Consider the following 25,425-nt stretch of genomic DNA (forward strand, 5'->3'; position numbering starts at 1 on the left):
CAATCCTATCCGGCACAACAACTTCATAAAATTGTTTAGCTGAACATCTGTGCCATATGGCTCGTACTTACGTGCCTTTAGGTGAAACTCAACTGAACTCCTGTTAGCTCGTTCGAGCCCGTCTGAATCATCCGATCCTTAACCTCTTTTAAACCGGTTCCAAGCCCAATTCAAACCAGTACGAAAAATCCCCAAAATTTAATATTGCAACAACGAAACAACGAGCAATAATATAATCCGTTCTCAGTCAACAAAAGTCCTTATCAATTGTATTACTCTCCATATAGAGATAGATTCATTCATCTTCGACAAGAAGAAACATTCAATTCTGCGTATGGAGAGAAGTGGAAGAAAAATGGGATCTATGAAGATCTGTTTGATCCTAGGGTTTCTATTAAGTTTTGTTAGTCATATTTCTTCTCTATCCGTAACTGTCAATGATATGGAATGTGTTTATGAATATGTTCTTTACGAAGGTGATACTGTTTCTGGTAATTTTGTTGTTGTTGATCACGATATCTTCTGGAGCTCTGATCACCCTGGCATCGATTTTACGGTAACAATAAATCCTTTTTATTTTTTATTTTGTATAAAAATTAAATTTGTTTTATTTTTTCTAGGGTTTGACTAATTAGGCTTTTGAATCTATTGGGAGAATTTTATTTTTTGAAATTTTAGATTTAATTTTTGGTTAGCTCTGTTGACAAATTTGTTAAATTGGTAGTGTAAATATGAATCGCCAGGTTGTAATTGATCTTCTTTTCTGTTCTGTTGTTATATCATTCTCTCCGTCAAGCATCCTTTTTTAGGAATCAGTCAATCATATTAGGCTAGGACTAATATGGATAACTGATATGTCTCCGAAGACTAGTTTTAAATATTAAAGCATCATGTAAACTGCATGTAGCTTTTGCGAAACCAATGTATATGTGTGTATTCCTAATCCTTACAGTTTATAGTGAACTATGAGAAATTAACCATATAAATAGAATCTCCAGAGAGATTGTGACATTGAAAGTTTTAGATTGGGTGATGGAAAGATAGTGAGTTGAAATTGAGACTTGTAAGTCATTGTACTCTGTAAAAAAGAATCCAGAGCATGGCGATTTTACAAATTTATAATGAAAATGAGGTCTCGATGACTGGATGCACAGTTAATTATATTGGAGTCTTAAGATTGGAGGTCTTAACATGTATAAAATGAATCAAATAGGAAATCTAGGGTGTTGCTTTCTGTACTTCTTCATTTAATGGGGTGTATCTCGTCTCAACTATGCTCTTGTATTGCTTTGGTTGAGTGCATATATTGGTTTATTTTTATTTTTTGTAGATTTGAAGGCTTCCTGATATCCTTCCAAAGTAATAAATTTCAAATCCTCAATCTACTTTAGTGCAATAGCCACTTTAATCTACTAGGAATTTGAGTTCAATCCTATATTAATCTTCAGCGCTAACTTGGATTCCTCACAGGTAACATCTCCTGGAGGCAATGTAGTTAATTCTTTGAAAGGAACATCAGGGGACAAGTTTGAATTTAAGGCTCCACGAGCGGGAATGTATAAATTCTGCTTCCACAATCCTTATTCAACTCCAGAGACTGTATCTTTCTACATCCATGTTGGTCATATCCCCAATGAGCATGACCTTGCAAAAGATGGTTAGTTATCTTCTGTTAGTATTGTATTTAACGATTTTTTGCACCTAGCAGATCTCTTTTTATGGATGGTGCAGATAAAAGGTCATGTTTATATACTGCTTTGGTTAACGTTATTGCTGGGTGATTGATTCTTTGCAGAACATCTGGACCCAATAAATGTCAAGATTGCCGAGTTGAGAGAGGCTTTGGAGTCTGTCACAGCAGAGCAGAAGTACCTAAAAGCGCGTGATTCCAGGCATCGCCACAGTAAGCTCATCTCTCTCTACCTCATGTGTGCATAATGACAAGTGTTCAATTCATGGTATATGAAGATGGATATTAAACTTCAGGCTTGACATGCTAATTAGTCAACCGTAGACACCTTAAGTTACGTGCATGGCCATTGACATGCAAATATGGAGTCAATATTCTTGCTGACCTAGTAGGACGGTCTGATTTCTTATGTCCATGTCCAACATGGTTATATGGATTAATATCAAACCAATGATGAGTGATTGTATTTTGGACTTGGCGACAGAAATAAGGTAAAAAAATTGTTGGAAGGATAAATAACTAACTCATGTCTGGTTATAATAATAACCTTCACTTTGAAGTTTGTGAATCACAGAATAGTATAACCAGAAAATAATTAGACCGAAGGACCAAGATTCTTAGTTTAAGGCACATATTTTACCGTTTTCTCTTTAGGGAGAAATACCTACTTCTTTTGGTGATAATGAAAATTGAAAAGATAGTTAGTATATTGCGTAGTGTAGTATTCACTAAAGAGACAAAGTTTGTGCAGTAAAGCTACAGGAGTTTGCATTATGGTTCATAAGCTTAATTATAAACATTTATCAATATAGCTCCTGTGGTTAATTTAGAAAGCCACTCACCTCAGAACTTGCTTCCTGATCCATCTGTGCTTTGGTTTGCTTTTCGGTAGGTGATATAGTCTATATTTTGTTTTTCCCCCGAGAGTGATGGACCGCGCACACGACCTTCTTTTTTATGCGGGCTCTCATTAGTAGATGCTGATTTTGTTTTTCTCGACGTTTTGATTAATGGGAATCTTAAATTAATTGTGCATGGATCATACTTTTTGAGCAGGCTCTGTGATTTTATATTTCCTTGTCTGAATTTGTTCATCTATCTTTTTATGTGGCAGCAAACGAGAGCACAAGAAGGCGTGTGGTTTTCTACACAATCTTAGAGTACTTGGTATTGTGTTTGGCCAGTGGCCTTCAAGTGATGTTCATCCGCCGCCTGTTCAGCAAGTCAGTTGCGTACAACAGGGTCTGAGTTTATCTTTTTCTTTTTCCTTTCTATAATTCATCTGACTTTCTACTCCATCCTTAATTGTGTTCACAATCTTGTTTTTGTTTTAGTTGCTGACTGGTGGGTCAATATATGTAGAATTTTCATATTTGAGTAAAAGAAGAAAAGAAACTTTTCTTAGTTTCAATAAGACATGGTTTATTAGTTACTTTCTTGAATGGCTTCTGTAATGTTACACTTAACGTACTGTGGTGAATTGTCCTTTAAGTGCTGCTGATAGAGAGCTCAAGAGTGGGTTGAAGTTCAATGCTAATAGTATGCCTTGGCATTCTCAACATTTTTCTGCTTGAGAGTTGAGATCTAACCATCTCCCCTCCTGATATGGTTCTCATTTAGTGTCTGAAGCTTCACCTCAAGTATATTTTTAGTTGTAAATTGACAAAAACGCCTTGATTGCTGCTTCCTGCAACCCCAGTCCCTGTAAAGTATCAGATGATCAGTAACAAAACAAATCCAGCATAATAAAGGGCGGTTGGAAGCAGTTCTTTCTAATGTATGATAGGGAATAGTGTCAGAATTAACTACTGATACCTTGTTGTTCTATCTAAACATCCTTCCCAGAGTGGCTGATCTGATCTCGTGTATGAATGCGTGTTAAGATTGTGGAGGTGAGGCGACACAGATGAGATTGAAGTGAAGAGAATCCAATGAGGAAACTCATAAGCCAGCAACGTCCGTGATTCCTGTACATCTACCGCATCCCACCAGAAAATAAACAAAAAAAGTCCGCAAAATTCATCATCCATTTCATATCTCCTCTGACATTCCGAATAAAGAAGCAGATTCCCATATGATAGTGGAGGACCACGACTTTATCCGTCTATCACGAGTCCACGACCCTAATGTCACGGCAGACGGGTCTCCCTTCTTTCGTTTTCACATTCCCTATGAATGAATATGCACAAACAATTAACTAACTCCAATCCTTCTTGTTAAGAAGGCAATAGAAACTTCCAGTGAACATTACTCTGCCAGGGCAGTGAAAGAAATGCGAGCTTGTTCACCCATGCCAAAAAGCTGTGAACAGAAAAATTTCTTCTATTCCTTGAGTCACGGACTCACGAGGAGCCACGATACGAAGTGACGCTGAATAATGATTGGTAATCTTACTCATAAAGTCCAAACTAGTCCTCGTAGTGATTGAGTCGAGGGAAGCTATAAATCTTGCCGTTATATTTTTTAAACCCCAATAATGTTATTGTTAACATTTTTAGGTCAAAGACAAAATTAAACTACTGCTCATTATACTCTTTGATAAAAGTGTAATCTTCTTCTCCTCATCTGATTTTTGTTTTTTTGTTACATGAAAAACTTCAATGAAAATTCAACACATTTTAAAAGTTAGGGTTTATAAATTGAAGTAGAAGCGAAAGAAGAAGAAACAGACAGAGAAGGAATCTCCGTAGAACAGAATGAAATGGGTAACATTACTTAAAGATTTTAAGAACAAAGTTGGTATCACTACTCAATCCCCTTCATCTTCTGCACTTATCAATGGAGCTACCAGTACTTCTTCAGCACATGAGTTTTCAACTTCCCTTTCAAGGTTAGAAATTTCAATTTTTGCTTGGAATTCTGTTATTTATAATGTTAAATAATAATGAACTTTGATGATCAGATCCACATTTGGTATTTAGATTTAATTTTGACTTTTCAGAGACAAACAAGAATTGGAGTTGGACTTCAAGAGGGTTTGGGAAGACTTCCGGTCATCCAGCTCCAGCTCGGAAGAGGTTCTTGTTTATTTATTTTGACACCCTTCTTATTTTATAAGACCCAGGAGATGGATTTAATCTAAATGAGGGTTTAAAATCGTACGTGTCAAAAGAAAATAAAGTAACCCGTTATAGGGGCGGCATGGTTTATTATAGGGGCGGCATTCGAATAGGACAAAAAGGGTCATTACATGATCATTCAAGATGTCCCTCATAAAAAAAATACTGGAAATTACAAATTAACCCTCATAATTGATAACCTAGTTTAGTGATGATAATCAAGTTTAGTGTTAATGATTAGTTTCACTTATATTAACTCAAAATCAAAACCAAAATCGGATTTTTAGATTTAAAAAAAAAGTTTAGAGGAGAAGGTCAATCTCAATCAATTGAAGAAATTAACCAACAAAATGAAGAACCATGACCTGAAAATGACCGGGTATACTTCTAAATTAGTTCCAACTAGCTTTTTGTCGCTCAAAGTTATCTAAAGTACGTAAAAAATTCAATTCTTTTACATTTTCAAAGCTAATTACGGTTGGAATTTTACTCATAACCAACCGTAAATCGAAGTTACAGTTCATAAAAGATGAACTACCAACCGTAACTGGTTAAATTTGAAGAAAACCCAATCGTAAAACCAGTAACGGTTGGTAATTAAATGCTCGATACCAACCGTAACTCAGTTACGGTTGGTAACCAAATGCTCGATACCAACCGTAACTGAGTTACGGTTCGTAACCAAATGCTCGATACCAAACGTAACTGAGTTACGGTTCGTAAACTAAAATGGTTACCAACCGTAACTGAAGAAAATTCTCAAATATAAGAACATACGGTTGGTAATTGAACTATTACCAACCGTAACAACATCAAAATATCCAGTTACGGTTCGTAATTGAGTTAAAATCAACCGTAACTCACATAAACCCAGAAATTTCAATTTTTATCTAAAACCCTAATTTTTGATAGAAGTTAAACTTAAATCGAACAAAATAAACCAAATTGTAATTGGATTTTCAAAACATACATCATATAAGTCATTACACTACACTTGATTAATTTTCGAATCATTGATTAATCGAAGACGATGAAATTTTGAGTTTTAATGGAGGTTACGGTTGATGGGAGGAGGAGAAGAGAAAAAGAAAGAAAACAAATTTTCAATTTAGCTTTGAATTAGGTTAAAAAATGGAAAGGGTAATCTAGTTAATTTACACTCCCTATATGACATCCCCTAACCAACTAGCGGAACATTACTATTACACTGCCGCCCTCTAATAAACCATGCGGCCCCTATATCAGGTTACAAAATAAAACTCTCACCCTCGAATGAAGATGCTGTTCGGACTTCGTACTATTTTGTTTTCTGTGAACAAGATACTGCGTGCCATAAATATCCGATTCTTCAAGGTAGAGAAGTGTAGGGTTTCAGAACTTGAAAAATCAAGTGCAAAACGGCTTTCAGAACTCGAGATTGCTTATGCGCTTCCTCTCTTATCATGCACTTCTACTTGATTGTCATTTACCTAGGAAATTCTCACTAATGGCCATGGCAGTTCAACTGTGTACCTTCCAGTGTTCATCAACCTTGAAACCCCACAGAATAATTCCAAAAACCCAGAACAAAAATCCTCTTAAAATCCCAAAACTTTCTCAAACACCCTTTAAATTTAATATCACTCTCAAAGAGATATGCAAGAGAGGAAATTTAGAAGAAGCTTTTCTAGAACTTCAAAATTTTATCACTAGCCAAAACCCGCCTCAGTTACCTCCAGATGAAGCTTATTCTTCAATTCTTGACATTTGTGCTGCTAAAAAAACACTGTTGCAAGGTCAACAAATTCATGCACATATAATCACATCAAATACTGACATTGATTCAGTGTTTTTGAGTACTAAACTTGTTTTCATGTATGGGAAATGTGGGTCTTTGTCCGATGCCAAGAACTTGTTTGATGATATGCCTGAAAGAACTATATTTACCTGGAATGCAATGATTGGTGCTTATGTTTCCAATGGAGAACCATCTGGTGCACTTGAATTGTATCGAGAAATGCGGCTATCGGATATAACTTTGGATGCTTGCACTTTTCCTTCAGTGTTGAAGGCTTGTGGGCTGATGAAAGATTTGAACTATGGGGCTGAGATTCATGGTTTAGCGATAAAATGTGGGTTTATTTCGGTTATTTTTGTTGCCAATTCACTTGTGGGTATGTATGCAAAATGCAATGAATTCGACCGAGCAGCACAGTTATTTGATAGAGTAATTGAAAAGGGAGATGTTGTTTCATGGAATTCTATTATTTCGGCATATTCGAACAACGGACAGGGTTCTGAGGCCTTGCGGTTCTTTAAAAGAATGCAAGATTCTGGTGTGGCCAAAAATTCGTTTACTGTTGTTGCAGCTCTACAGGCTTGTGCAAAGCCATCATTCTCAAAATTTGGCATGGAAATTCATGCAGCTCTGTTAAGATCTGATAGGGAACTTGATGTTATTGAAACTAATGCTTTAGTTATTATGTACTCGCGATGTGGTAGAACGGATGAAGCCTTACGAGTTTTTCACAAGATGGAAGAGAAAGACAGTATATCTTGGAATTCAATGCTTTCAACCTTTGTGCAAAATGATCTTTACAAAGAAGCAGTGGCATTCTTCCATGAAATGCTGGAAGCAGGTCATAAGACTGACCTGGTTTCCACTGTTAGTATACTTACTGCATTGGGTCGTCTGGGGAATCTTCGGAATGGAATGGAAGTTCATGGTTATGCAATTAAACATGGATTGGATTCTGATCTTCAGGTAGGAAACACACTTATAGATATGTATGCCAAGTGTTGTTGTATACACTATATGACCCAAGTTTACGATGAGATGCTGAATAAAGACCTGATATCCTGGACATCCATGATTGCCGGGTATGCTCAGAATCATTGTTATCTGGAGGCTCTGGAATTGTTTCGAGAAGTGCAGATGAAAGGGATAAGAGTCGATTCCATGATAATTGGGAGCATACTCCTTGCTTGTAGTGGCATGACGTGCATATCTTCTGTGAAGCAAATTCATGCCAACATTTTGAGATTGAATTTGTTTGATCACGTTCTAGAGAACACAATTGTGGATGTATATGGTGAGTGCGGGAATACTGAGTACGCGTCTCTGATATTTAGCAGGATAGGTAATAAAGATGTCGTGTCCTGGACAAGTCTAATATCTTCTTATGTCCGTAATGGTATGGAAAATGAAGCTCTTGAAGTCTTCTGCAAAATGGGAGAGACAGGTGTGAAACCTGACTTGGTATCTCTTTTGAGCATACTTTCAGCGTCTGCGAGTTTATCTGCCTCCGGAAAGGGAAAAGAGATTCACGGTTTCCTCATTAGGAAAGGCTTCCCAATGGATGGATCTGTCGCGAGTTCTCTTGTGGATATGTATGCTCGCTGTGGAAATATAGAGAACTCTTTCAAGGTATTCAATCTTGTTGAGCACCAGGACCTGATTTTATGGACTAGTATGATCAATGCTAGTGGTATGCATGGACAAGGCAAGGAAGCCATAAATATATTTAACAGAATGTTGGGTAGGGGATTGAAGCCTGATCACGTAACATTTTTAGCGCTTCTATGTGCATGTAGTCACTCAGGATTAGTCGAGGAAGGCGGGAGATATTTTGATTTAATGAGAAATTCATATCAGTTAGAACCATGGCCGGACCACTATGGGTGTGTAGTTGATCTTCTTGGACGTGCTAATAGATTAGACGAGGCTTACAGTTTTATGAAGAACATGCCAATCGAACCAACAGCAACTATATGGTGTGCTCTCCTTGGGGCTTGTCGTGTCCACTCCAATAAGGAACTTGGAGACATTGCAGTGAAAAAGCTACTGGAGCTGGATCCCCAAAGCCCTGGAAACTACGTACTTGCATCAAATACGTTTGCATCCACTGGAAGATGGGAAGCTGTGGACGAAATGAGAAACATAATGAGGACAAGGGGTTTGAGGAAGGATCCTGCTTGTAGTTGGATTGAAATAAATAATATGGTGCACACCTTTATGGTAAGAGATGTCTCTCATCCAAATTCGGAAGAAATTTACTCGAAATTGGATGAAATTACAGAAAGATTGAAAAGAGAAGGTGGCTATGTTCCCGAGACTAAGTATGTTTTGCATGATATACAAGAAGATGAAAAGGTTAACTTGCTCTATGGGCATAGTGAAAGGCTTGCCACTGCTTTTGGTCTAATACAAACTTCTCCTGGTACGCCAATTCGAATCACAAAGAACCTTCGGGTTTGTGGTGATTGCCATGTTTTCACCAAGCTTGTTTCAAAGATACTTGAACGAGTAATCATTGTAAGAGATGGAAACAGGTTCCATCGCTTCGAAAATGGGGTCTGCTCTTGTAAAGATTTCTGGTAATGATATCCTTATTTGATTGTTACACCAACAAAAGAAAAAACAAAAGAAATTAATAAGAGCACCCACAATAGTCAACAGTAGCAGTGAACTTTTAAAGCCGTCTCCCGCAAGAGAGAAAGAAGGGAGAGACCCAGTGACCCGGCGGATTTGTAAGGGGTGGGTTTAGTGTGGGTCCCACCCCTTTGTGTGTTGTGGTAACAACCCGCGGGATGTGAATCATTTTCGTTTTTAAAATCTGCCCCATTTTAAAAACACATCTGAGGTGCGTGAATACCAGTATCAGACCCTTCCCGAAAGGCCAAAACACGGGCCTTGAATTTGGTTTGAAACAATTTTTTTCAAAAAGCTCAAAAATCAAATATTTTTTTTCAAAAGGATTAGAAATCAAATATTTTATTACGATTTTAACCTCTTCTTGTAGAAGAAGTTTACTAACTACGTGCCCAGGTTACTAGGCAAAGAAGGAAAGAGAAATCCTTTATCATAGTGTTGACGAGTTTTAAATTCAGGTCGTTGGTATCATCATCCAACGATTTAATGAATGTACTACAATGACATCTGATAGTCAAAGAAAATAAAAAAAGAGATTTAGGGTGAGAAGACAAAAGGTGAATTTGTAGTCAAAGCTTTTTATAGGCAAGTTTCAATCGATATTGTCAATTATATTCAATCATATCGGTCAGGCGTCAGTGCGGGCGAGATGAAAGCATACAAATAGTATCCCCACCGAACTCCTAACCGCATACACTCTAGGATGGACTATATGATAAATTTTATTTTCATAAAATACGAACATCATCTTTATATGTACTATCCGAGACCGATGTGTAATAATTTTCATAATAATGCTTGAGAAATTTCCAATTGCTTCATTTGTGATACACTTATGATGCATGTAAATTTAAATATCGGTTATCCATTGATATGATAAGTTAATCATCTAGTTCTCAATAATTTCATGTTTCACCTTGAGTTAGACCAGTTAGGGCATCAATTTTGAATTTTTTTTCAAACCAAATAGTTCACATTGTTCTGCCTATTTTTCTTAAATCTAAAGTCTAGTCCCTTGGCTCTTCGGATTTAATTATTTTATTGCGACAAGCAGAATACATGTGCATTGCTCGTCGTGCTTTATAATATGTTCTTGTCAAAAATAAACTATATTATAACATTTTAAGTGTTGTAATATGTTTTTGTGTGATGAACTTGCGCATGCAAGTGGATGTACATGAACACCCTTAATGTAAACATAATACAAGTTCTTCCAAAGTGCTCCAAAAATTTGTTTATATTTATCCAAAAGGTGAAACAAAAAATAAAGTTTGATAACTTAAAAATTGAAATTCTTTTTAAAAAGAGCTTTCAAACCAAATCAAACTTATGAAAATCCGACATATAATTTGAAAGATAGGAAGTTTTGAATCTTTCATTTCAAGTTTCAAAAAAATGACTTATTTGTTATAAATACCAAAAAATCAGATTTACAAAGATAACTCCCTATGTTAAAGCGTTGCTCGGTCGAACTTACCAAACGTTGGTATATCATGTATGGTTGTCAAGTTCAGTTCCAAAACTAGGAGTCGCTTGATTTGACTACTAAAGTGAACTTCGTTAGGTTAGACTAGAAACATAGAAATGTTGAGACTTACTCTTGTTACTCATGAAGAATCTGAATACGTATCAATAACAATGAATACATCAACCTTCAGTTCGAGGTTAATAACTACATACTTGACTTATTCCATTTCCATCATTTGTTCTTTCAAGTCAGTATTTACTGAAAACATATCATATGAAGTAAAATTTGTTTAAAATGACTTTAGTATTGATGACTTGGTCATTATACTATGATCAAAGTAGAAAGGAATGATATACTAGTTGTTTCAACAATTTAAGTTTATGTAATTACGAAGTATAGTTTATCCATGAACTTCTTTTTCTCAAACTTCACTAATTGGTAAGTAAAATTATTATATTATCGATAAGATATTAAACAAATCTCTTGATTGGTAAGTTATTATTATTTATTGTGTTAAACTTCCGAATAAATCCAAACCTTGGGAACTATGTTTGAAAGAAATTTCAGAAACGTAATTTAAGGAAGTATACTTGTGAAACTCATATCGTAGTTGAAAGGTGATTCAAGGATCTATTATAAAGACCAATCCCTAATGAGGATATATTTTAAGAACCGGTCCCACGTTAGTATCTTTGACCAAAGGATTTATAAGTATATTAATTAAACAGAAGACCTTTTACTTTACTTTCTCTCCGATTTAAAGATTCATTTTGGTGATTGATAAGTGAGTTGGTTACTGAAATAGATTTAGTCATTTAATGTTTCGGATTATGATCCAAAGGAGTTGAGAGTGAAAGTCTTCACATCGGTGAAGCAACTCAAAATAGTGGGGTCTGTCTAGGGATTCACGTGCGTAGACCAGATTAGTTGTAGGTGTAAAAGCAGGGGTCTAACAACACCACCCAATATTTCTCTTAGCAATCTGTATGGACTAACTCGAATATACTTTTAAGAGAATCAACAAGACTCAATCAATTAAAAGTATATCAACAAGTTTATATCTCTCTCTTGATTTGATTTACTCAAGCAAGAACTGCGAGTTCTAATCAAATACAAGGAATAACTTGGATGGTACCAAAGACCGATATCCAAGGATCAATCAATATCAATCAACAACCAAAGGTCGGATTTCCAATTGATTGATTCAAACGCACAACATGTATTATTTCAATTATATAAACAAATATAATGCGGAAATAGAAATAACACGGACACCAGAATTTTGTTAACGAGGAAACCGCAAATGCAGAAAAACCCCGGGACCTAGTCCAGATTGAACACACACTGTATTAAGCCGCTACAGACACTAGCCTACTCCAATCTAACTTCGGACTAGACTATAGTTAAACCCCAATCAGTCTCCCACTGATCCAAGGTACAATTGTACTCCTTACGCCTCTGATCCCATCAGGATACTGCGCACTTGATTCCCTTAGATGATCTCACCCACAACTAAGAGTTGCTACGACCCAAAATCGCAGGCTTTAACAATAAACAAATCAGTCTCACACAGACAAATCTATCAAAGGATCAATCTGTCTCCCACAGAAAAACCCTAAAGTTTTTGTTCCGTCTTTTGATAATAATCAAGGTGAACAGGAACCAATTGATAATCCGGTCTTATATTCCCGAAGAACAGCCTAGATAAATCAATCACCTCTCAACAATCTTAATCGTATGGTAGCGAAACAAGATGTTGCGGAATCACAAACAATGAGACGAAGATGTTTGTGACTACTTTTTATATCTTGCCTATCGGAGATATTAATCTCAAGCCAATTGGTAGGCTTTGAAAAGGGTATATAAATGAGCGCAATAAAAACGGGGGCCTACAGTAATACCGCAAGTGCACGGTCGTCGGTTGTAGCTCGTGCAAATACGGGTCGATCCACAGAGATCGGGTGTGTTTGGAGTGTTCTAGCTAATTGGGTTCCTAGATTTGCTTTGGGCTTAGAAGCCTTTTGGCTTAAATTGGGCTTTGAGTGCTAATGGGTTTGTTCACAATAAAATGAACTGAGCTTGGGCTCAGTTAGTCTTTGAAGTGCAAATGGGCTTTGGCCTTAAACTTAGGCTTTTGATTAAGCCTGAATTGGATTGGGCCTTAATGAATTTGGGCTTTGGTTTTAAACAACTGGGCTTTGGTTAAGCCCACAGTTGACTGAATTGGGCTTCAGTTTGAAGTGAGCTTTGGGCTTGAGTGCACAGCAATGAACTGAATTGGGCTCAGCTGGCTTTGGCAGGCAGCAGCAGTAGCAAGACTGCACAGCAGAAGGGCAGCAGCAGCAGTGAGCAGCAACAGCAGGGGAAAGCAAAGAAAGCAGCAACAACAGAGTTGCAGCAGCAGAGAAGGCAATGCAGCAGCAGCACAAGTGCTGCACAGCAGCTGCAAGGCAGTGGAATAAGAGAAGCAACAGAGTTGCAGCAAGCCAAAAGAAGTAGCAGCACTAGAAGTAAATCAGCAAATGAAATGAACATGGAAGTAAAACAGTGACAGAAACAAAGAACAAAGCAACTACAAGCATAAAACAGTGCAAGATGAACCAAGGCCTAAGCCAAGGGCAGGGGTGATAAAGAAACTGAAATGGAGCAAGGCTAAGGTAGAATACATGCAAACAAATAGAATGGGAAGAAAACTAGCTTGCTATGAGCACTAGTTTCTCCCAATGCTCAATCAACAGTGCAACCTAAGCATACAACAATAATGGCAAGATAATCAGCTTGCTATGAGCACTGATTTCTTCCATTGCACAATTAGTTCAAAGCTTCACAGATACCTAGCCTAGCATTCCATCAATTGTGACAGCAAATTTAAACATGACAGTGAACACGTAACAAACATCAACAGGAGAGAATAGCATTAACAAGACACAAGTAACAGGTATTAACAGAACATGGACATTAACATAAAATAGCATTAACAGAACATGATCACATTAACATAAATAACAGGAGCATTAACAGAGCATTAACTATAAATAACAGGAGAAAATAGCATTAACAGAACATGAACATGAACATAAATGAAAGTGAAAATATTAACAGAACACATTAACATTTAACAGGACATGAAAGTCCTGGATGTTGGCTACTCCAAGCATAAAGTTTCTACAACACTCCCACACTACATATTTATACCCACAACACAATTAGGGTTCTACAATAAAAATCCCCAAACTGACAGAGCTAGGGTTGGTAATTACTCACCTAATTTGATGTAGCAACATCAAATTGAACTCGACCCATTACTCTATTTGTCCTTCTCTACCTCTCCATGCCTTCAATTTCACTCTAGCTCAACCTAATTTACCTATTTCACACTTTAGGGTTTCGGGCAGAGAATGTGTGGAATAAGTGAATTAGATGGACTAGGGAGATGGGAACAATGATGGGTTATCATTGTTTGACGTGGTGACAGAGAGTGGGTGCGGAGCAGGTGGTGACAGAGGTGGAGAAGGTGGTGGACATGGTTCTGTTGAAGACGGTGGTGAAGTTGCAGAGAGGAATGGGGGAGAGTGGCTCGACTGAGTTTGGGGTAGGGGGCGTGTTTGGTTAGGTGGATGGGTTCGGTCGCTAGGGTGTGAGGCGGGTTCATCAAGAGATGATGTTTCGTGAGATGGGCCGCGAGATGCGAAGCTGGTAGGTAGATCGGACGGTGATTCGGAGGCAAGCGAGGAGCGACCGTCGGATGAAGGGATACAACGAAACGAACGGTGCTAGATTAGGTTAGGTGCTGTAGTGTAATGCGGGGATATCAAACTTTAATGAACAGCAAGGGAGCAACCGTTGGATTCAGCTACCATCTAATCTGAAGGCTTGGAATTTCAGCGCTGTGGTGCTCGACAGAGACTTCAGATTTTGATGATCTATGAAGGAGCGACCGTCGGATGCTTCTGAGAACTGATCTGATGGCTGAGAACGGAGGCGCTTTTGTGTGTAGAAAATGAGGTTGTGCGCACCATTCTTCGCGGCTTCCTTGCGTGATTTCTCCAGGCTTTTCACTACTTTTCTGCTCTTTTGCTCCGCAAGTCATCCGAACTTTGTTTATTGCCTAAAAATGCAAAATTAATTAATAAAAATATTTATTCTTGAAAACAATGAAAATACAGAATATGGGATAAAATGTAGAATTAATGCACAAAAGATGAGTAAAATGCCAACAAAAAGGGATAAATATATACAATATTTGGCACTCATCAAATACCCCCAAACCTGAATTTTACTTGTCCTCAAGTAAAACAAAACTAAGGAAATCCTAACTATACCACTGTCGCTGGTCTCTCGAATGCATTTAGCGTATGCACTAAGCCTTTTAAACCACTAAGTGTCCCTAGTGGACGAGTTGAAGTCTCGTGAAGGTTTGCTTAGAACGTACCTACAAAGTTCTAGGTCAAAATATAAGCTCAGATTCCATCAAATGTGACATGTGCAAAACAGTTTAAGCTCACAGCAAAATGGAGATGTCAATCTAGCTATCGAAGGCACAATCCTAGCACTGATAACAAAAAAAAGACATGTGATAAGAGTGTAAAGTGTATCTACACATGTGTAAAGAAAGATCTGAAGTTATGACTACTAATCACCAAGAGATAGTTTCTCAGGCTAAGAACCAAGGTCGAAATCTAGCTAGCTGTCCGGACTTTACGAGAATTGTGAATGAGTTGGAGGTATTTCACAATTACTCGCGTTGTACATCAATGGCATACACCCTCCTTGCTTATTACAATGAAACAACAAAAATGACTATTTACATGACTCTTATTTACATTGACTACTCTTTTATTTTTGGAACAAGAGAGATGGAATTGATAAATACTTGATTTTTTTATTTTTGTATTTTTTTTTTTTTTTTTTTTTTTTTTTCTGAATATTACATCGTTTTTTTTTTTTTTTTTTTTTTTTTTTTTTTTTTTTTTTTTTTTTTTTTTTGAACAAGAAACACTTTTGATACATACAAAAGGAAACAAAAGATTACATGACACTTTGCAAGAGGTAGCCCTTTTTGATGCACCCAGTTAAATTCGATGGTTGTCTTTCTTAATGTAACCTCCACCTTCTATCCCAACCAACCAAAGAACAAGCTAGTCAAGTTTCGTTCAGTATTCTAAAGTGATTGGCAATCGTAACTTCCTATCAAACACCTTGAAGATCGAGGCCATACATGTATTGGTAGATCGTGCGCGTGCAAATTTCTTATCACTATGTGAATTGTGCTAGAATCAGGGTGCCTAAATATCTAGACTAAGACTCCTAATAATATACATATTTGCACAAGAGTCAACATTTCAAGGTAAATGAGCTCCATTTTTATGATTTTTTCATTTTTTAATTTTTTTGAATTTTTTTTTTTCGATTTTTTCAAAAAGATGGAGTTCGTTTTCAATTATGCATATTATCGTGTATCTACTCTATACCCCCAAACCTAAACTAAACATTGTCCTCAATGTTTCAAAAATATGGAAAAATTAAATGCAACATATGGAAAGGACATGCTGAGTAGAGTAAAAGGAGAGAGAATACCCGATTTCGGCGAAAGCAGAATTAAAACTCCGTTATTCAAGGCAAAAATCCAACCATATTTCAGCCGAGATCATATTGGATTAGCAAAATATATACAAAAGGAACAAAAGGGTTTTTAAAAATTTATCTACTGGATTATATACAAAAATTCACCATACACTAACAATCTAAAGAGTTGAGGATCAACCCAAAAGACAAAGTGTTGAAACATAGAAAGTTTCAAAACACTAAAATTGGACTGAAATGGGAGTGAGAGTGAAAAACCAATGAATCACCCCTAAACCTAAATTGTTCAACAGGTTTACTTTTAAGCACAAAATCTTTTAATTTTAGGGGTTCAGGATTCAAAAGGTCTAACTCATAATGGACTGTTTTCGGGATGGGCAAAGAAATGCATTCCAACTGTGGCTCTTTAAAGTGTTATATTTTGAAGCAAAATAGTCCAAGAGGACTTGGGAGGCACACAGTTCCAATCCTAGATTGGGAATTTTCAGAAAAGTTGGTTTAAATTTTTTGTTGCAAACCAAATCTAGGTTGGGTGGAATAATCTCAATTTGAGATTTAGGTAAGAAAGTGGGTACATCTAAATTATTTTCATGGGTAAGATCAATAGTACCAACACATACTTTCCCTAAATCAGAAACAGGTAAAACATGCTTACATTCATCGAACAAAACATCAAGACCTAAATCAGTATCATGATTGTTCGAAGTACTCAAATCATCACCGGAAGAAATAACATTTTGTGACTTAGGCAAGGAATCAGACACATCAAATTCGTCCTCATGCAAATAAAATTAGTGTCTACAGAAGATTCAACTATTCCTATGTCATGTTCATCTTCACAGAAGAATTGTACAAGCCCCATATTAGAATCAAAATCATATGAATTACAATGAGTATCAGAAGAAACAACATTCATGAAGGTTGAGGCTGAGAAGCCATATGTTATTGAACCAAAAGGTTCCACAATATTTTCAGCAAAAACATGTTCTTCTAACATATCATTATCATCATAATCATCATCATGGTAACATGCATATTGATCCTCATTAAAAGTGGTGGTGTCCTTAGTCGATTCATGTTCCTCTAAATCAGGTTCATATTCAATATCATTTAGATGAATGGGACTGGACACTTCATTAGGGACAACATGCATTTCTCATGAATTTCCTCCTTTTGTAGTTGAAGCAAAATCTGATCTAACTTCGCCTGAATGCGTGACATAGTTCTATCAGAATTTTGCTCACCGAGTCTGAGAGCTTCTACGGTGGAGTCTAAATTCATGGGAGTACAAAATTCTTCATGTTCAAATTGTGGTGAATGGTACATGTGTGCATGGTCATTAGGGTTTACAAAATATTGATCACAACCTTCGAAAGGTTGATTATGGTCCCAATGACTACCAGCCTCACAATTTGTGGGCATTTCATAATTTGGATTTTCATGGTATCCCCTAGATTTCCTAAATTCATGCAAAACATAGCATATTCATCAGGGTGGTCTAAACCACCACAAAAGGTACAAACATGCATATTAGGTTGGCTAGGTTGATACATGGGTGAATAGTTATACGGGTTTGCATATTGAGGCTCATGACCTTGAAAAGGTCCATAATTATAATCCCTATAACTATTGACATCATGGTCTGTGGGAGGCTCATAAGGTGAATCTTGCCCGTAAGCATCTCTAATAGATTTATTCCCAGAGGCAGACCAAAATCCAGACATGTCTTTGTTTTATGAAATAATCACACAAATCACAAAAAAGTAAGGCCCAAGGGAGATGATAAAAATTTGGTTTAATTTGGGAGCAATTTTGGTTTTTGAAATTAGGAGCAAGCCCACATTGGTGGGAGAAATTGCTTTGTCAAGGGAAGTTGAACTAAGCCTACAATGTGTATGCAAACTGAAGCCCAATGTAGCTTTTGAAATAGCCTAACTGTTGCTTGTTTGGTCGGAGGCCCAGTTGGGCTTTCAAAAGTTCAGTTTTTCTAATTTAAAACTACAGGCCCAAATCAGTCTAACATCACAAGCCCACAAGCAATTAAACAAACAAGCCCACAAGTAATTAAGATTACAAGCCCAACAGAAAAATGGAAAAAATTATTACAAGCCCACAAATGAAAAATGGAAGCCCACAGGTTGGGTTCTCTTAATGGGTTTAGGCTTACTTGCTTAAGCACAGCCCAGCTGCTCAGTTTGGTTGCAAAAGCCCAGTTGGGCTTTGGATCATCCTAAGCTTTGGCTTCAACACTCAAGGCCCAGTTGGGCTTTGGTTCACCTTCTGCAGCTTACAGCCCAGTTGGGCTTTGGTTCACTTTATTCACCTTCTGCAGCTTACAGCCCAGCTGGGCTTTGGTTCAGCAAAGCTGCAAGTGCACAGGGTCAGTTGGCCTGGCACCAGGTGCAGCAGCTTTGGTTCAGCAACAGGTGCAACAGCTCACAGGATTCTTGGCCTGGCACCAGCAGGAGCACCACAGCAGCACAAGAGCATCAGCAGCAGCAGGTGGTTCAGTTCAGGGCTTGCGGGCAGGGCAGCAGCAACAAGGGTCAAGTTCTTACAACCCAGCAGCTTGGCAAGCTCAGCAGCAAGGTTAAGAAAGGTCTAGCAACAGGCAACAGTTAGCTAGCTAGCTAGCAAAGGATAGCCAGCAACAAGACCTGCACCAGCAAACAAATGCAGAGAACAGCAAACAAAGGTAGAACACAACAAAATCAAAATAAAAAAAAAAAAAAAAACAGCGCCGCTAACCGAGTCCCCGGCAGCGGCGCCAAAAACTTGGTAGGCTTTGAAAAGGGTATATAAATGAGCGCAATAAAAACGGGGGCCTACAGTAATACCGCAAGTGCACGGTCGTCGGTTGTAGCTCGTGCAAATACGGGTCGATCCACAGAGATCGGGTGTGTTTGGAGTGTTCTAGCTAATTGGGTTCCTAGATTTGCTTTGGGCTTAGAAGCCTTTTGGCTTAAATTGGGCTTTGAGTGCTAATGGGTTTGTTCACAATAAAATGAACTGAGCTTTGGCTCAGTTAGTCTTTGAAGTGCAAATGGGCTTTGGCCTTAAACTTAGGCTTTTGATTAAGCCTGAATTGGATTGGGCCTTAATGAATTTGGGCTTTGGTTTTAAACAACTGGGCTTTGGTTAAGCCCACAGTTGACTGAATTGGGCTTCAGTTTGAAGTGAGCTTTGGGCTTGAGTGCACAGCAATGAACTGAATTGGGCTCAGCTGGCTTTGGCAGGCAGCAGCAGTAGCAAGACTGCACAGCAGAAGGGCAGCAGCAGCAGTGAGCAGCAACAGCAGGGGAAAGCAAAGAAAGCAGCAACAACAGAGTTGCAGCAGCAGAGAAGGCAATGCAGCAGCAGCACAAGTGCTGCACAGCAACGATAAAAGTAGTATCGGTCTGGCTTCACAATCCCAATGAAGTCTTTAAGTCGTTAACCTGGTTTTAGAAGAATAAAACCAAAGGTTAAAGGAGAAACGACTCTAGCACGCAAACTAGTATCGCACGTGAAGTGTGGGGATTAGTTTTGCACAATAATAGATGTCTCCTTTATATAATCTTTCAAAACATGGTTTCGCCTTGGTCACAAAGCAAACAATATCCACCGTTAGATAAAAACTTGATTTAGATTCAAGCTAATATTTCTCAACTGTTAGATCGAAAACTTAGCTTGTTATACACAAATGAAATGCACGCTTCTAGGTTTGTTAACTGTACCCAAACGTGTACATTGTTGGTTCAACAATAGTTAACCAAAAGGTTAACCATACGATCATTTCATACCAACCATATTCTTCTTCACCATAACTAGTTTAAATTACTCAAATGAACTAGTTAGAGAGTTGTTCAATTGCAAGGAAATCTTATGTAATACACAAGACACAATTGAAGCAAAGATGATTTGATTCACTCGAATCAGTTCATGAACTTTATAGCCACGTTTTGCAAATTGCATTCCTTAGTCTTTATAAGTTTAAGTTCAGAAATCATTTTCAGATATATAACCTTCTTAAATTCGCACACTAGGTTCGCAGACTTAAGCAACAGGGAAGAATTTACAAACTCCAGCAGAAAATCTCGGCAAAGACTTTCCGCCGGTTCGCGGACTGGTTTCGCGGACTGGTACTCACGTAACAAGTTTGTCAACTCCAGCAGAATTTCTCGGGATAAGAAGTTCGGCAGTTCGTGGACTGAGTTCGCGGACTTGGCAACAAGCCATTCTTCCGGTTTCTCTTGATCAACAAAGTTCGCAAACTTTGTTTCAAGGAATAGGAATTATGCACATATGTGTTTCCACAACAATACTTATGTCCATCATTGGTTATGTAATCTAAAATCTCATTTCAACCATTGAAACATTCTTAGAGGACGTTATACAGTTGTTACACCATTTCTCGTCAAAGCAATTTTCAAAGTGATTGAAACATATCATGAGTTTCGTCACTAGGTAAAGATAAACATGATCGAAGCAAAACGCTTACCAACATATATTTCGAGATATAGATAGGAGAGGTATACTCGGCTCGAAATACCAAATGTGTATAATCTAAGTCTATATATAGCATACGACTTTTTGTCTCAAGAAGTAGGAGATAGAGTAGATAGACTTTTGAGTGACAGATAAGTTCAAGTCTTCACATACCTTTTTGTCGAGAAGTTCCACCGGTTCCTTGAGTATTTCTTCTTCTTGTATGATGAATCACCATGAAGTCCTTGAGCTCAACTACACTTTCTATCCTAGTCCGAGACTTAGCTATATTAGACTAGAAATCCAGACTTATAGTTTTGATCACTAACATTAACAAACATGCTTGAGATAGAAACGCATGCGAGTTCGACCGAGCAATGCTCTAACAGTAGGCACATGGAAACTGCACGAACCAGGTAATGAAGGAGTGTTTACTTAGTCTCAACTATACAAAGTTGCGGTATTCAACTTGTATAACAGCTTAATTCTGAGAGTATTTAAAACTGGACTAGGTCCCGGGCTTTTTTCTGCCAAACAGTTTTCTTCCATAACAAAATATTGTGTGTTAATTAGGACCTTATTAATTAATTAGGTTATGTTGGGAAATCTTATGTTACTTATCCAAATATAATATTCTACGAGGTATCAATTTAGTGGTGGACCTTTATACCAGTAATTACTTGTGATCATTCACTTCTACACATAAACAAATGAGCTTTTTGGGATCAGTTGCTTTAGGGTGAAGATGCGTCAATTCATATGAGAATGACACCTTCATAATATTCTGATTATAGTCCTTAACTTGGATTCACAACCTTAGTTGATCACTCTTATCTCTGATATTTGATCGGTTATTTAGTGATCTTGTCTGTAAAGTTATGGTTTCTGATTATCTTTCCAGGACAGTGAAGAACTTATGAACAAGAAGAGAATCAGAAGAGAGAGAAATATTCAAAGTGTAATTTCTATTAATGAAATGTCTTGGTTACAATGTGAGCTTTTCTGTCCAATTATACATTATGTTAATATATGGATTACAGTAAATAACTTCGTCTTAAGTAAGTACGTGATGGTTGGGACCTAATTAGTTTTCCCACCTTGCACCTATTTGGACGTGGGATAACTCTTCTTATGACTATCAGGCTCTTCAGATATTGACTTAGCTGACAGCTTTAAGAAAAAATATCCTTGCATCTCAAAGTTTTAAGTAGCCAAATGTTTTTGGGTTTGACAATGATGATATTTTATTGACCATCGTTTTTTATGCGGACACCATATAATTAGTTGTAGACTCGTAAAAATAATTGTTTGTTTCTCGAATCAAATACTTCGAGTACAAATAATAATGCATGAGTATTTAAACTAATTGCTTATAAATATAAAGAAGATTGTCCCTAATATGTTTTTGTGTTGTATTTTTTCAATCTTTATGGTGGGGTTATTGTTCTGCAAGTGTTCATTATGCACTTTCTTGTTCACGTGCGGTGCATTTGATGAAGTTATACAGTACAAAAAATATCGTACTATTATATTGATTTTTGTTATAAGGAGGGAGTGTTGAGATCTAGACAGCGCCCCTTAACAGAGTGCGAGACAGCGTCTCGTTAATTTTTTTTTTAGTATGAATTTGAAAACCTAATTCGGTTTTTCAGAAAATTATACAAACGCGTCTCTTCCCATAAAGTGTCTTTTCATTAATGGATGTCTTTTGAAGACGTCTGTTGGACATGAAGAGACATCTTCAATAGACATGAAACCCTTTATAAATTGTCAAGGCTTTCTCACATTTCAACATATCAAAATCTCTGATTTCGTTTCGCTCTAAGCATCATCATAATCCAATAATTATGTGTTTTTGGTTGGGTCAAGGGAGTACAACTCTTGAATCCAAAAACATTATTAGGGCTTTATTATATCCTTATTTTATTGACCGATTGTACTTTCGCCAAATATTTGGAAACGGTCGAAATATTTGCTGAAAATAATCGAAAGGCCTTAAAGTCAGTGTCACAACATTCTTTTATATTCTCTGATTTTGCATCCTCTGGTACCCAATTTCCAACCTATTAACTAAGAGCGCATCTTCTATTACGACTAACAAGACTCAATTCATTACCACTTGAAATACGTGCTAACTTCTTATTTATGACCTATAAAAGGAAAAATAATTCATCGCTTGATCGGTAAAAGGAAAGTCTGAAGATCTCATGATTAATATTGTTATATGTATTTTTGAATATGGAATGTGAAATCATCCTTGATTATGTTTGATTAAACATCAATATTAAGTAGCATGGTGCGTCTTAGAATGCCATAATTATATAACGATAGGCATGGGAGGTATTAGAGCACTGCTCGGTCGAACTCGCAAGTGTTGTTATCTCAAGCGTGTTTGTCAAGTTTAGTTACCATAACTATAACTCTTTATTTCTAGTCTACTTATAACTAAGTCTCGGATTAGGATAGTAAGTGTAGTTGAGCTTTAGACTTCACGGCGATTCATCGATTAAAGACGAAGAACTAATAATGGGATATTCTGGAACTTCATCAACAAAAGGTATGTGGAGACTTGAACTCATCTATCACTCAAAAGTCTATCTACTCTATCTCCTATTTGAGACAAAATTCTTATAGCTATATAGACTTCGATTATGCACATTTGATATTTCGAGCTGAGTTTAACTCGCTTACATATTTCTCGAAATATGTGTTAGTAAGCTTTCGCTTTAACCAAGTTCATCTTATATTCTTGACGAAAGTCAAAATATGATCATGTGAAAATCGCCTGGTAACATCTTACATGATTTGTGTGAGACAGTCATTTGATGTAGACTCAGAATGTTTCGTATTGATCATTCGATCACTTGAAAATTGATTTGAAGCTAATAGTTTATGTGAGACAGCTATTTCCGTCTTCTAAGAATGTTTCAATGATTGAAATGGGAGTTTAGAACAATTAACCATGATTGGATATAACACAATATGCGTACTTGTATGCTAATTGTTGCAAGTTGTTCGAAGTCCGGGAACCATAGTATGCATACCCGTATGTGTACTGGTTGGTTAGTTGAAAGTCCGAGAACTTAGTATGCATACCCGTATGCGTACCGGCGTGAAAGTTCAAGTCTGGGAGTTCAACTGAGTTTGGAGGTATGCGTACCCGTTCGCATAGTGGCGAACCCAAACTAAGTCTGGCCACTTAGGTATGCGTACATGTTTGCATACTGAAAAAGTGGGGGTCTAACAACCTCACCCAATATTTCGCTTAGCAATCTGTATGGACTAACTCCAATATACTTTCAAGAGAATCAACTAGACAGTCAGACTCAATCTTAAGAAAAGTATATCAAAGAGTTACATCTCAATCTCCCAATTCAATCCGCAATCAAACAAACAAAAATTTGGGAGCCTGATTGAATATAAGAGAGATAACTTGAACAGTTCCAAAGACCAATGTTTAAGGATCAATCAATTTCAATCAACAAACAAAGGTTGAATTTACCAATTGATCGATTTAATGCACAACCTGTGATATTTCAATTATATAACAAAATATAATGCGGAAAAGAAATAACACAGACTCCAGAAGTTTTGTTAACGAGGAAACAGCAAATGAAAAAAAATCCCGGTACCTAGTCCAGATTGAACACCACACTGTATTAAGCCGCTACAGACACTAGCCTAATACAAACTAACTTCATTCTGGACTGTAGCTGAACCCCAATCAATCTCACACTGATTCAAGGTACAGTTGCGCTCCTTACATCTCTGATCCCTGCAGGATACTACACACTTGATTCCGTCAGCTGATCTCACCCACAACTAAGAGTTGCTACGACCCAAAATAAACAAATATGTATCACATAGAAAAGTCTACAGGAATAGATAAGTCTGTCTCCCATAAAAATACCTACGAGTTTTGTTCCGTCTTTTGATAAATCAAGGTGAACATGAACCAATTGATATACCACAGAAATATCAATCACCTCACAATAATCTTAATCGACTAGCGAAACAAGATATTGTGGAATCACAAACGATCAGACGAAGATGTTTGTGACTAATTTTTATCTTGCCTATCGGAGATATCAATCTCGAGCCAATTATTCCAATTTCACTCAACATGATAGAAACAACAAGATTAGATCACACAACTACAGAAAAAATAGTTGGGTTTGGATTCACAATCCCAATGAAGTCTTCAAGTCGTTAACCTACAGGGTCTCGGTAGAAACCTAAGTTTATCGGAGAATCGACTCTAGATTACACAAATAGTATCACACAGGAGGTGTGGGGATTAGGTTTCCCAGTTGTTAGAGTTCTCCTTTATATATTATTCAAATCATGGTTTGCAATCAATGCTACCTTGGTAATAAAGAATTCAATATTCATCGTTAGATGAAAACCTGATTAGATTCAAGCTAATATCTTTCAACTTTTAGATCAAACTTAGCTTGTTATACACAAATGAAATGCACGTTCATTTAGGTTTGTGTAACCGTACTTAAACGTGTCACCTAGTTGGTTCAACAGTAGTTAACCAAATGGTTAGCCATATGAGCACTTTCATATCAACCTTATTCATCTTCAACATAACTAGTTCATATGACTTAAAAGAACTAGTTAGAGAGTTGTTCAATTGCTTAGATCTCATGGAAGTATACAAGGCACAATCGAAGCAAAATCGGTTTTGATTCACTCGAATCGATTCATGAACATTATAGCCACGGTTTGCAAATTGCATTAC

General features: G+C 37.1%; 2 protein-coding genes across 2 annotated transcripts; both read left to right on the top strand.

Annotated features, from left to right (window-relative positions):
• The first annotated feature begins 204 nt into the window (after window positions 1-204).
• LOC113347173 (transmembrane emp24 domain-containing protein p24beta3) lies at window positions 205-3,186 on the top strand. Its single transcript, XM_026590776.1, has 4 exons — window positions 205-556; window positions 1,471-1,657; window positions 1,796-1,903; window positions 2,805-3,186. The coding sequence occupies exons 1-4, from the start codon at window positions 335-337 to the stop codon at window positions 2,936-2,938; spliced, it is 651 nt and encodes a 216-aa protein (XP_026446561.1). The 5' UTR covers window positions 205-334; the 3' UTR covers window positions 2,939-3,186.
• Window positions 3,187-6,035: 2,849 nt separating this feature from the next.
• On the top strand, window positions 6,036-9,136 carry LOC113347174 (pentatricopeptide repeat-containing protein At3g63370, chloroplastic-like). Its single transcript, XM_026590777.1, has one exon. It carries the CDS (start codon window positions 6,173-6,175, stop codon window positions 9,107-9,109), a length of 2,937 nt encoding a protein of 978 aa, XP_026446562.1. The 5' UTR covers window positions 6,036-6,172; the 3' UTR covers window positions 9,110-9,136.
• Window positions 9,137-25,425: the final 16,289 nt, after the last annotated feature.

This window comes from Papaver somniferum, chromosome 2, assembly GCF_003573695.1.
Source record: "Papaver somniferum cultivar HN1 chromosome 2, ASM357369v1, whole genome shotgun sequence".
Taxonomy (NCBI): Eukaryota; Viridiplantae; Streptophyta; class Magnoliopsida; order Ranunculales; family Papaveraceae; genus Papaver; species Papaver somniferum.